Source organism: Leptodactylus fuscus, chromosome 9 (assembly GCF_031893055.1).
Source record: "Leptodactylus fuscus isolate aLepFus1 chromosome 9, aLepFus1.hap2, whole genome shotgun sequence".
NCBI classification, from domain to species: domain Eukaryota; kingdom Metazoa; phylum Chordata; class Amphibia; order Anura; family Leptodactylidae; genus Leptodactylus; species Leptodactylus fuscus.
The window spans coordinates 70,158,122-70,169,766 of record NC_134273.1 but is presented as its reverse complement, the minus strand read 5'-3'; the positions used below and the strand labels follow the sequence as shown (position 1 = coordinate 70,169,766).

Below are 11,645 nucleotides of genomic sequence, written 5' to 3'. Positions count from 1 at the left end.
ACACGGGACCTAGTGTATGATCAATGGCGAGGAGCAGGGCTGCTATCTACATGGGACACAGGACGTTCTATAGGATTGATGGTGGAGAGCAGGGCTGCCCTGACTGTACAGGTTACCTGTACATTGTTGGGCTTCCTTAAACAAAATGTGCCCATTCACAGAGAAAAGTCAGCCAAAGGTGTCAATATCAACCATCTAATATGCTTGTGCCCCCTGAAATCAATATGTGGACTGATTTCAACATGCCCATTCTTTTGTTCCCACAAGAGATAGGCCACCTGTCCTGGCAGGGCATGCATGTGTTCGTGGGGGCTGAGAAGAATGGCCTGTACTGTTGGCCCAAATTAGCGCGTGGTCGACAACTATATTACGATTTTTAAAGTTTGCAAAGAGAAGCAACCCAAGAAAGTCCATCTAATTTCTTGTTATACAGCCATTCTAGATAAACAACTGAAATAAAACTGTTATTTTTGTACATTAAACATAGGTTTACTGTGCAGGTTAGCTTTTATGCTTTTAGAAATATTTCACCATTTGTAATACTATAGCATGATAAGCATGTGGTGAATAAATTAAAGAAATGTAAACTGTGATCACCCTTCAATCCTGATCAGGTCTTGAGAGGTCTCAGCCCAACATCCGCTCAGCATGGCGGCAAAGTAACTGGATCTGGCGCACAGGATGGCCCTGAAAAGAGTTTAAGCAGATAATAAATTGGTTGCCATTAAAATCTCAATAACAGTTTATAAGCCACAATACAAGGGAAGCTCCACGTATTTATTTTCAGTTTCATTACACAATCCCTCTCTTTTTCCAGGCGTCCGGTTGCTGCACTACGCTCAGTAAATGGAGACACGACATAGATCTCCCTTCTCATGATCGGCAGGGGTCCTCCACCCATCAGACACGTCACCTATCCCACCCTAGAGAGACAACAGCCACCTTTTACACAACATTTTAATCTTCCGGAGTAAACGTTGTAAAAAGGTAAAAAATTTTGCCAATCTTCATGAAGAGTGCAATAATTCGCAACAATTTTTCACAATTTACACCAAAATCAGGGCCAATAAACTGCTAAGTGTGTTTATTATTTATTAATGTTGTAATTATTGACCCACCACTTGCTGACTCCGTCCCAATCTACACAGCAAAGCTGACAGGTAAGATGCAGAAAGCAGGAACTAGACATTCAGTCCAGGCCAATATGGACTGGTAAAAATTACCCGGTCATAAATCTCCCCGACAAGAACGTTCAAGATTTATGAATGCAAAAAAAAAAAATAATATCTAAATATTGGTGAGCACTTCCACTTCATATCCGAAAATATCCTTCCTAAATGCCACTTTAAATCTGAGATCTGGAACTGTGGATAAACACACAGAGGGACTGTCCTCATTACCATTTTTATCTTTTCCCCAAACACAAAGCTCAGTGTTACAGCCATAACAGGCTTAGGGTAGCAGAAGATCTTACAGGCAGAACGCACAGACGTGGTTAGCTTATGCAGTGAAACCGTTCCGCTGTCTGTGAGCGTCATATAATATCATCTAGAATCCACACATCACACCAGTGCAAAACTAAATGAAACAGATACGGAGCTTAATGTGGCTTGCAAACACAGTGATATCAAAGACATTAAAGGAGTCGCTTAGCATCTGCCAAAAATAACCAGCTATATAGTAACAAAGAAATAACCAAGGCTCATCCATTCAACCCCCCACAACCCCAGTGGTCGCCTCCGATCCTGCAGGAGTGATGTCACGTACATCAGTCATGTGACTGCTAAAGCCAATCACTGGGACACATATAGCTACACCATTAATGTCACCGACTGTCCACAGCGGACATACGAGTGATGTACAGGATGCCATTCATGCACAACAAGCTGCTGAACATGTGAACACTGGCTAGACAATTATGGAGGATGTCAGGAAACCGTAATTAGACAATTCTGTTAATACTCAGGGCAAATTAACTGAATTCATCTGATTAAGTCGTCCAACCCTACATGTTAGTGTTATTTGGTAATGGTTTGTAGCCAGATTTTTTGACAATCCCAGACAAATCCTTTAAATGCACAATATGTGCAAAACTCATGAACCAATCAAAATCTGGAGATCATACTCAAGCGTTTACAAGGCTAGTATGCGATATAAAAAGCTAGAAGCTATATCCCAGTGTCCATATTATATTATATTTCTTCTATAACAATATGACACAACCTCTTGCACATGAAGTGATGGGAATGGAAATTGGGCCTTTGGGCCTCAGGCAGAGTCGACTGCACATGTCTGCGGCCATTTTTTTGTGTCCGCTTACGCTCTGTACTCCGTTGAACTACAGGAGTGTACTGCGCATGCGCAGTACGCTCGCTTAAGAGGCCACAGGCATATGCAGTTGGCTCTGCTTATGCGTAAAAGTTTGACCCCAGCGCCGGAAGAAGATGCGGGGAGAGGCCATTCCTGAAGAAGATGGAGGCGGCGCTGGAGAGTTCTCTTGCAGCATTGTGGACGCCCCCAGTGCTGTTTGAGCGCTCGGCCCGCCCCCAGTGTTGCGAGAGAACTCATTTGCATACCAAAGAAAACTGGGATTTCTACCGAACGCCAGCGCTTTGAAGACATCTAAAGGTAGGAGAAGAATAGCCTTTCTTAAGGCTATTCCTACAGGTTACTCAGAAAAAAAATAGCATTTTAATGATAGGATCCCTTTAATCTTCCCCCAAGGCATTTAGGTAAGAAAACGTCTTAGGTTCCTTTTCCTTTGCACAGCTTATAGCCCTTCACTGGAGGTGGGTGCAGCCTCCCACGGCCCAGATGAAGGATGTCCACAGCTTAGAACATGTGACCGCTTCTCTCAGTCATAAGATGGAGGCCTTTAATGTAATCTGGTCTCATTGTTTTCAAATATTTTTTTATTGAGTTTTAACATTTTAATTGGGACGCCCATTGTATCACGCAAAGTCTCTGAAGCCTACCTCTCCTCCCCTGTGTGCCTTCCCCACCGTCCTTGTCTATTGTGCTTTCTTTGTTATTTCTGTAATGTAATCCAGTATGCCCAACCTCCATATCCAATTACAATGTGACAACCTCATGTTTATAACCAGTTCTGGTTTTCCTTTTGACAATCTATTGTGTATTTCCCCTTCTAGGCAAACTGTTATTATTAGAAAAAAGAGAATACTAAGAAAGAAGCTTTAATACCTGTGCACATGAAGAGGAGTTTCTTCCACTTGGATAGTTATGTCAGTCGCAAAGGACTGTTTGAAAAGTGACAGCAAATCTTTGCCAAGGTCAGACGCTGCCTCGCTTTTAGAAATATCTATAAAAAGACAAGAAAAAAAATGACCCGTATAAATAATACAAATAATAGAGAGACACATAAATCACTATTGGATGCATTTTTTTTGCTGTCATACTCTTTGCAGCAGAAGATACCTGCATCCTCGGTACTGTACAACCCATTCTGACAAGATGCAGATGTAATAAATGATAACACTACGCTAATGCAATGAAATCTAAAGTCATGAGGACACTATATTAATATAGAATATTGCATATAGCTTAAAATGGAGCTACATCCAATATTCCATTGCCTATAGTCATCACTCAATGCATCTCATGTCTGAGTGTAGATTGTCCACCCCACCCTATAGTAGACCACAGCAGCCACAATGTCCTTATAGAAGTCCAGTCCTTGACAGTCATTGTGGGCCCCTAAAACTATACCTTAAAAAGTGCTGGTATTAAAAAATAAAGACTCATCATTCCTCCCTTTCCCTGAAGAACGTCTTGCATTAGTATGGCGTGGGACGACAGACACTGATAAATGATGTCACCGGCTGTGCCCGCCAGCTCCATTTACTTAGATTCTTCAGACATCCATTACAGGCACAAGCACAGTCTCAGACTACTGCGTACCTTCCATAGTCCTAAAATACAGTCCCCTCTGTCACAATAATTAGTGCAGGGTATGTGGTAACAAAAAAGCTTCTACCCAGGATCATAGAGGAGAAAGATTGTGAGAACTTGAAGGGCTATTCCATCTTATACACTTATAGCATATCTGTAGGATATGCCGCCCCTGCCACCTCGTGTGTCACCCCCTCTACCTCATAGATTGTAAGCTCTTGCGAGCAGGGCCCTCAGTCCCATTGTGTGAAATGACTTTCTTTGTAATGCATCTTTTCATCTGTATTTGAACCCTACTAATTGTACAGCGCTGCGGAATATGTTGGTGCTATATAAATAAAATGTATTATTATATGTAGAGAATGGAGACTAGGCCATTCACTCTCAGACTAGATGCCAAGGGGCTAGTTACAGCTACCTCATCATGGCCGTATCCAATGACTGGAGGCAGTGGTGATATACACTCACCGGCCACTTTATTAGGTACACCTGTCCAACTGCTCGTTAACACTTAATTTCTAATCAGCCAATCACATGGCGGCAACTCAGTGCATTTAGGCATGTAGACATGGTCAAGACAATCTCCTGCAGTTCAAACCGAGCATCAGTATGGGGAAGAAAGGTGATTTGAGTGCCTTTGAACGTGGCATGGTTGTTGGTGCCAGAAGGGCTGGTCTGAGTATTTCAGAAACTGCTGATCTACTGGGATTTTCACGCACATCCATCTCTAGGGTTTATAGAGAATGGTCTGAAAAAGAAAAAACATCCAGTGAGCGGCAGTTCTGTGGGCGGAAATGCGTTGTTGATGCCAGAGGTCAGAGGAGAATGGCCAGACTGGTTCGAGCTGATAGAAAGGCAACAGTGACTCAAATAGCCACCCGTTACAACCAAGGTAGCCAGAAGAGCATCTCTGAACGCACAGTACGTCGAACTTTGAGGCAGATGGGCTACAGCAGCAGAAGACCACACCGGGTGCCACTCCTTTCAGCTAAGAACAGGAAACTGAGGCTACAATTTGCACAAGCTCATCGAAATTGGACAATTGAAGATTGGAAAAACGTTGCCTGGTCTGATGAGTCTCGATTTCTGCTGCGACATTCGGATGGTAGGGTCAGAATTTGGCGTCAACAACATGAAAGCATGGATCCATCCTGCCTTGTATCAACGGTTCAGGCTGGTGGTGGTGGTGTCATGGTGTGGGGAATATTTTCTTGGCACTCTTTGGGCCCCTTGGTACCAATTGAGCATCGTTGCAACGCCAAAGCCTACCTGAGTATTGTTGCTGACCATGTCCATCCCTTTATGACCACAATGTACCCAACATCTGATGGCTACTTTCAGCAGGATAATGCAATGCCATGTCATAAAGCTGGAATCATCTCAGACTGGTTTCTTGAACATGACAATGAGTTCACTGTACTCCAATGGCCTCCACAGTCACCAGATCTCAATCCAATAGAGCATCTTTGGGATGTGGTGGAACGGGAGATTCGCATCATGGATGTGCAGCCGACAAATCTGCGGCAACTGTGTGATGCCATCATGTCAATATGGACCAAAATCTCTGAGGAATGCTTCCAGCACCTTGTTGAATCTATGCCACGAAGAATTGAGGCAGTTCTGAAGGCAAAAGGGGGTCCAACCCGTTACTAGCATGGTGTAATAAAGTGGCCGGTGAGTGTATGTCCACATGCTATATCATTGCAGGAGGCAGGTAAACATATTATATTGTTAGTTATTTTATACCATTATCAATTGTTCGAAAAAAAACTAATAGGACAATCCCATTGAAATATTTATTTGATCTGATGACAGATCCATTTTGAGCAGATGAAAATCGCTCACACTTCATTCTGCAGACACCAGGAGATTGTTCTTTTGGCTTATTAGATACTGTACTATATTTTTAGCAAAAAAATAATAATAATAATAATTTATTCTCCATAATTGAGTGTTTGCACCCTGGCTATATAGTCATGGCTCAAATATGGAGCCAATATATTACTCTGTGACCCAATAGTGGTTTGTTTAACGTGTGTGAATCTTACCGTCGCAGTTGTGGTTTTCCTCTGCAGGTCCTCTCTGAGCTACACATTCATTACTCGTGTTGTCGTTTCCCACATGGCTGCATACATCATGGCTATTCTCCAGATTTATCAAAGACTGATCTTGTACCATCTGAAGGATGTGATCTTCTCTCTCTCTAACATTCCAGGGAGAGGAGTATATCACCCTAAAAGACAAAACAGTATTAGAAATATAGGAAAAGTGTGTATCTGTATATGTACAGAAAATAAATTTGTCATCAAGACTATGATGAGCTAACGTCACCCCCCTCCCCGGATACATACACATAGTCAAGTCAGCTAAGCATGCATGTGTTTTGAATGGGGAGAAAGTTGTTACTACACACCTCTGGTTCCAGCTTAGGTTCCATGTTGAAATTCATCTGTTGTTGGTGGATGCTTATACACATTAGATAATAATGACCGATTCCCTTTAAAGAGGAACTTTCATCACTTGGGGCACATGCGGTTTTATATACCGCTAGAAAGCCGACAGTGCGCTGAATTCAGCACACTGCCTGTTTTCACGATCTGTGCCCTGGGTGAAGAGCTATCAGTGCCGATACCGCAGCTCTTCACCGTCAGAAGGGAGTTCCTCACAGTCAGGAACACCCTTCTATAGTGCTGTACTGTGAGGAACTGGCTCTCAAAGAAAAAATGGACTCCCGACGGATCCCATTATAGTCAAGGTTGGCATCAACAATTTTAGCGCTCCTTATTCCTATTGTTCTAGTCCTCCAATGGACCCAAAACAATGGACACATACGCACAGATGTGTATACAGCGGAAATTTGTTGCAGATTTTCACTGAAAATCTGACTGAAAAAAAATGCAGACTGAAAATCTCCTAGAATTACACATGGCTATAAGTCTCCACACACCTGAGAAGGTGGTCCCTCCCTAAGGAGTGACGTTATCCCCACAATCTGGTCTCACAGCCTCTCACTTAAACCAAATCAGTTCTCTCTATGCTGCGCTGATGACGTCCAAAGAGACAGAAACGGTGCCATCCGTAGCTGAGAAACTGATTTGGTTATAACCTCGCATCATGCAGCAAAGGCTTCTGGGAAGTCGGGCATGTTGTTCAGGGTTGCTTGCTATAGCGGGCAGCAAACAGAGGCACTGTCTCCCTGTTTACATCTTGGGAGACAGATTTGCATATTCTTCCCAAGAATTACACATGTAAGACAAAACCTATTTAAGACTTACTTTAGAAAAGCTTGTATTTCAGACGGCTCCACATTTTGTACAGTGAAAGAGTCTCCCGTGTCCTGTTTTGTGACACACTTGTAGAATTCAGGGGCTCTCGCCCATAGCACCGCCTTGTGTACTTTGAATTTTGTTTGTCCAACATGTAGAATGGCATCAGTGTGAATTTCTTCATTCAAAAGTCTGAAGAGGAAACAAAATATTTTTATGAATTTTTATTTATTAAAAATAAGGAACAACATTTAGGGGACGCTGCACCTTTTACCTACTGATCTCAAGATTTTGTAAAAATAGGTAAACCTGTTTTTATTGCAGACTACAGAGTTTCTTAAAGAAGATCTTTCATCATCCACAACAGGTCTAGCTCTTTACTTCTATTAATAGTCACTGCACCACTGATTCTGGCACAGTTGGAATTTTTTCTCTAGCCCCCACCTTTCCGGAGCAATCAATGCTGTTATTTTTAGTGCCTATTATGTTATTTAGGCTCTGTACTGTATGGACATCATGAAGGAGCTGACAAGGGGTGTGACTGGAGCTCTGAATCATATCCCCCTGCCTGACGTTGCCCTTATCAAATTACAGAGGTTAAATAGCACATCAGGCACCAAAACTAACTGCACTTGTTACTCAGTAGCAGAAGGGGTTAGAGAGAGAATTCCAACTGTGCTAGAATAAGTGGAGTGGCGCCTATTAACAGATGCTAAGAACTTAAATGGGGGGAGGTGGTGAAAAGTGTCTAAATCAATTTTCTCATCCCTCTGGATATAGAAGAGCCTCCCATTCAGAAAATTGCTAGCCACGGGAGTGATCCAACCCATCCAGTGATCTGCTGAGCATAACAGGACCAAGAAATAGAGACTAGCAGGGATCACTGGAGAAGAGTATGAGTTCTTTGGAATTTATTGTAGACAAGATATGCAAAAACTTCCAAGAAATGAAAATCCCAATGGCAGGACTTGCGTCTATCTTAAGAATGGGAGTCCCCCAGACCATTTTCTTGGGAACTGTTTCAAGAGATGTTAAAAAGAGGGCTCCAATTTCATGGATCAGGATAAGATCTACTCTATAATTATCAGAACAGAAGACGGCATCAGAAGTCTCCTCGGACAATACACTTGGTCATGTGTAGGGGCCTTACAGAGTGTACTGGGGGGACTGTAGTCTTGTACCTCTGCCTCTCCTGCTGACCAGGGCTGTGGAGACGGTTGGTCAAACCACTGACTGACTATTTTACCTCAACTCAACCCTGACTACTTCACAAATGGTTGACAGTCATGATCAGAATCAGTAAAGATCCTGTACTTTATTAGAAAGACAGTGATTTCATTCCTATAAAATAACTATGTATATAAGATTATACAATATTAAGACGTGTATAATATAAGCAGAAATAATCATTTTATTTTGCAGATAGAGTCAGAAACTTTTTTCCCCCCCATCTCCGACTCCACCTGCTGAGGACGCTCCAGCTCTCAGTCACATGACCAACTCCGCTCTACTCTATATACAAGCAGCAGGAGTAGAGCAGAGTCCATCATGTCCCAGACAGCCAGCACAAGAAGCCGAGCACAGGGACCATGATGCTCACTAGATAAATAAATCGGCTAGAGATAAAAAATAATCAGAGCGTCTCCCATTGAAATCAGTGCAGTATGGTTTCAGGCATCATTTGGAGCTGATCTTGAGATTAAATTCTGCCCTAAATTATCAAAAATCATCTGGGATCCGACACCGAGCACCACCACCTACCAGCTGTTTGAATTAGTGCTGAGGCCTCTTTACTGCGTATCAAGCACAGTGCCCTACACTGTACAGTGGCCGTGCTTGGTATTACAGCTTGGCTCCATTAAACTGTGAACAGGCCATGTGAAAACATCATAGGTGCCTGAAAGGGACACAGCGCTTTCCCAATCACCAAGGCCGCTTTAGGCTAAGTCGCCACGTAGCTTGTTACATTGAAAAAGCAATGCGGGAAAAACCGCGGCAGAAACACATCACGGTTTTACTCTCAGTGCTTTGCACAGAGTCTTCAGAGTTTTCCTCTGCGGCCTTTCTGCTTCTAATACATCCATAGGGAAATCTCCAGCAATTCCGTAGGTATAAGTGATAGTTTTGGAAATTGCAGTATTGCCGCTGCACGTTTTTTTCTACAATGTGGGGCAATTTGCAGTGATTGTAAAACGCCAAATGGGGCTCCGGACTCAAATAGCTTATCGGCAGGATGTCAGTTGTCAGACCCAACTAATCTAACTCTGATGACCTTCACTACCAAACCCTTTACAGTATATTTGAAATGTAAAACTGAGGTCATCTTCCATCTTGCTTTTCACTTTTCAGGCTGGGTTTACCTCTGTGCTGGAGTCTGCTGCAAAGGGCACTTTAAAAAAAAAATGGCAAACAAAAAAAGTGCCGCAAATCTGACTTTTTCGTCTGGTGGTTTCAGCTAAAAAAGAACAGACACTTGACTGATCCCATTATAGACAAATGCGGCCCATTGGGCACTGCTGGTGTCTGCTGTTGTATTGGTCCGTGTGTCCAATGTTCTGGTCCTACGAACAATGGACACACGGACCAATGTGAAAACAGCATCAGATGGAGGGTGAAGTTGTGTAGGCGCAACTTTATCACTTATCTAAAACAATAACAAAGAAGATGAAGGAAAGCCTGTGTCTTGTGTTTTACATTACAAGGTATACAATCCTCATGCATCATTATGTCACTTAAGGTTCGTTCACATCTGCATTTGGATTCCGTCCGGGGGAGTCTGCATGAGGAGCCCCCCCCCCCGAACGGAATACCGAACGTAATTGCAAGCGGTGTGCCAGTGAAAGCACACAGACCCCATAGACTATAATGGGGTCCGTGTGCTTGCCGTCAGATCTCCGCAGTGATCATGCGAACAGGAAAGTAGTTCACAATCTACTTTACTTTCCTGTCCACATAACTCGTGCGGGCAGCGCGCGGCCAGCACACGGACCCCATTATAGTCAATGGGGTCTGTGTGCTTTTACTGCACTCCGCTTGCAGTTGCGTTCGGTATTCCGATTAGAGGGGTCCCCATGTGGACTTCCCGAACGGAAATGTGAACAAGGGGTTAGTCAGTATGTTGTTCTGAGCCTATAATGGATCAGAGCAATAGACTGAGGTGAACTTAGGCCCGGTTCACATCTGTGTTCGGATTTCCATTAGTGTAGTCCACTTGGGGATCCCCCCCAAACGGAAACCTATATGCATTAAAAAGCGGTTACCTGGGAAACCTGCGGACCCCATAGACTATAATGGGGTCCATGTGGTTTCTGCACGACACATGAGGAGAGAAAAGTCCTGCAGGGAACACTTTTCTCTCTGCAAACTTGGCACAGACAACACACGGACCCCATTACAGTCTATGGGATCTGCGGTTTTCTTTAGGTAACCGCTTTTTAATGCATATAGATTTCCTCTTGGGGGGGGGGGGGGGGGTCCCCAAATGGACTCCCCAAACGGAAACCCAAACGCAGATGTGAACCTGCTCTGAGTGTTTCAGACATAGAGGACAGACCAAAGACTATATGACGTTACGATGAGACTACACAGTGTAGGTTTGTTGTCTGTAACTACGTGGACCCATAGACCTGCGTAGGTGCTGCAGACGCAAAACGGTACAGAGGAATATGCAACTTAGCAGCCAGTAACAGACCCATACATCACCTGAGAAGATCTCTACTGTGCTGATCACTGAGTAGATCCCTCAGCTTGCGCCGCTCTGCTGCATCCTTAGCAGTAAAGCCCCTGAGGTCTGTGCGACTGGCAGACGCCATGATGAGTAGCTTGTGATGTGGACTGGCATATGCCCAGCAGTAGTAATGTCATAGCAGCACCAGCAGCTCACACAAGTCCTCCATGACAGGAGCTGTTACAGTCACCGCTGCTATTTACTTGTCCTCCCTCAACTCCAGGCAGCAGCCATAACACCAACGCAGACAACCAACCAAGGGAAACACTGCAGTGAGACAAGCGGCCGGGACGGGTCACACAAGCGCGAGGCCCCAGACCCAGACAAGGGCCGCTGCAGGAAGGTGCCCGGGCACAAGTCATGCACCTTGCACTTTGTTTTCGAATCACTATTGCTGCCCGGCGAGATGACGCGATCCCGGAAGCCACGCCTCCAAAGAGAAAGATAGACCAATGGCGATCAGGTCTCTGACTGGAGTGTGTTGCTATTGGCCAGAAAGGAACAGGTGGCCGGGAAGGCGGGAAAGGGGCTGGCATTAACCCGCAGTGTGCCGGAGAGAGGACTTCACCAGGCTGCTGATATCACTTTACATTCAAAGTTTACATTGTCACCAATATATTCCCTCCAGGATACTTCATGGCCCCAGGAGTCAATATACACCATTATATAGGGAACCCAGGAGTCAGTATACAGCATTATATAAGGAACCCAGGAGTCAGTATACAGCATTATATAGGGAACCC

General features: G+C 44.0%; 1 protein-coding gene across 2 annotated transcripts in view; it reads right to left on the bottom strand.

The window, feature by feature from the left end:
- The window catches only part of BTBD8 (BTB domain containing 8), a 60,521-nt gene extending 49,403 nt beyond the window's left edge, over window positions 1–11,118 (bottom strand). For both annotated transcript variants that reach the window (XM_075286534.1, XM_075286535.1), the window contains exons 1-5: window positions 10,878–11,118; window positions 7,185–7,367; window positions 5,958–6,142; window positions 3,202–3,319; window positions 598–687 (exon numbers count right to left, since the gene is read on the bottom strand). In XM_075286534.1, the coding sequence (XP_075142635.1) occupies window positions 598–687; window positions 3,202–3,319; window positions 5,958–6,142; window positions 7,185–7,367; window positions 10,878–10,987 (686 nt within the window). In that variant the 5' untranslated portion in view covers window positions 10,988–11,118. The remainder of the gene's footprint in view (window positions 1–597; window positions 688–3,201; window positions 3,320–5,957; window positions 6,143–7,184; window positions 7,368–10,877) is intronic.
- Window positions 11,119–11,645: the final 527 nt, after the last annotated feature.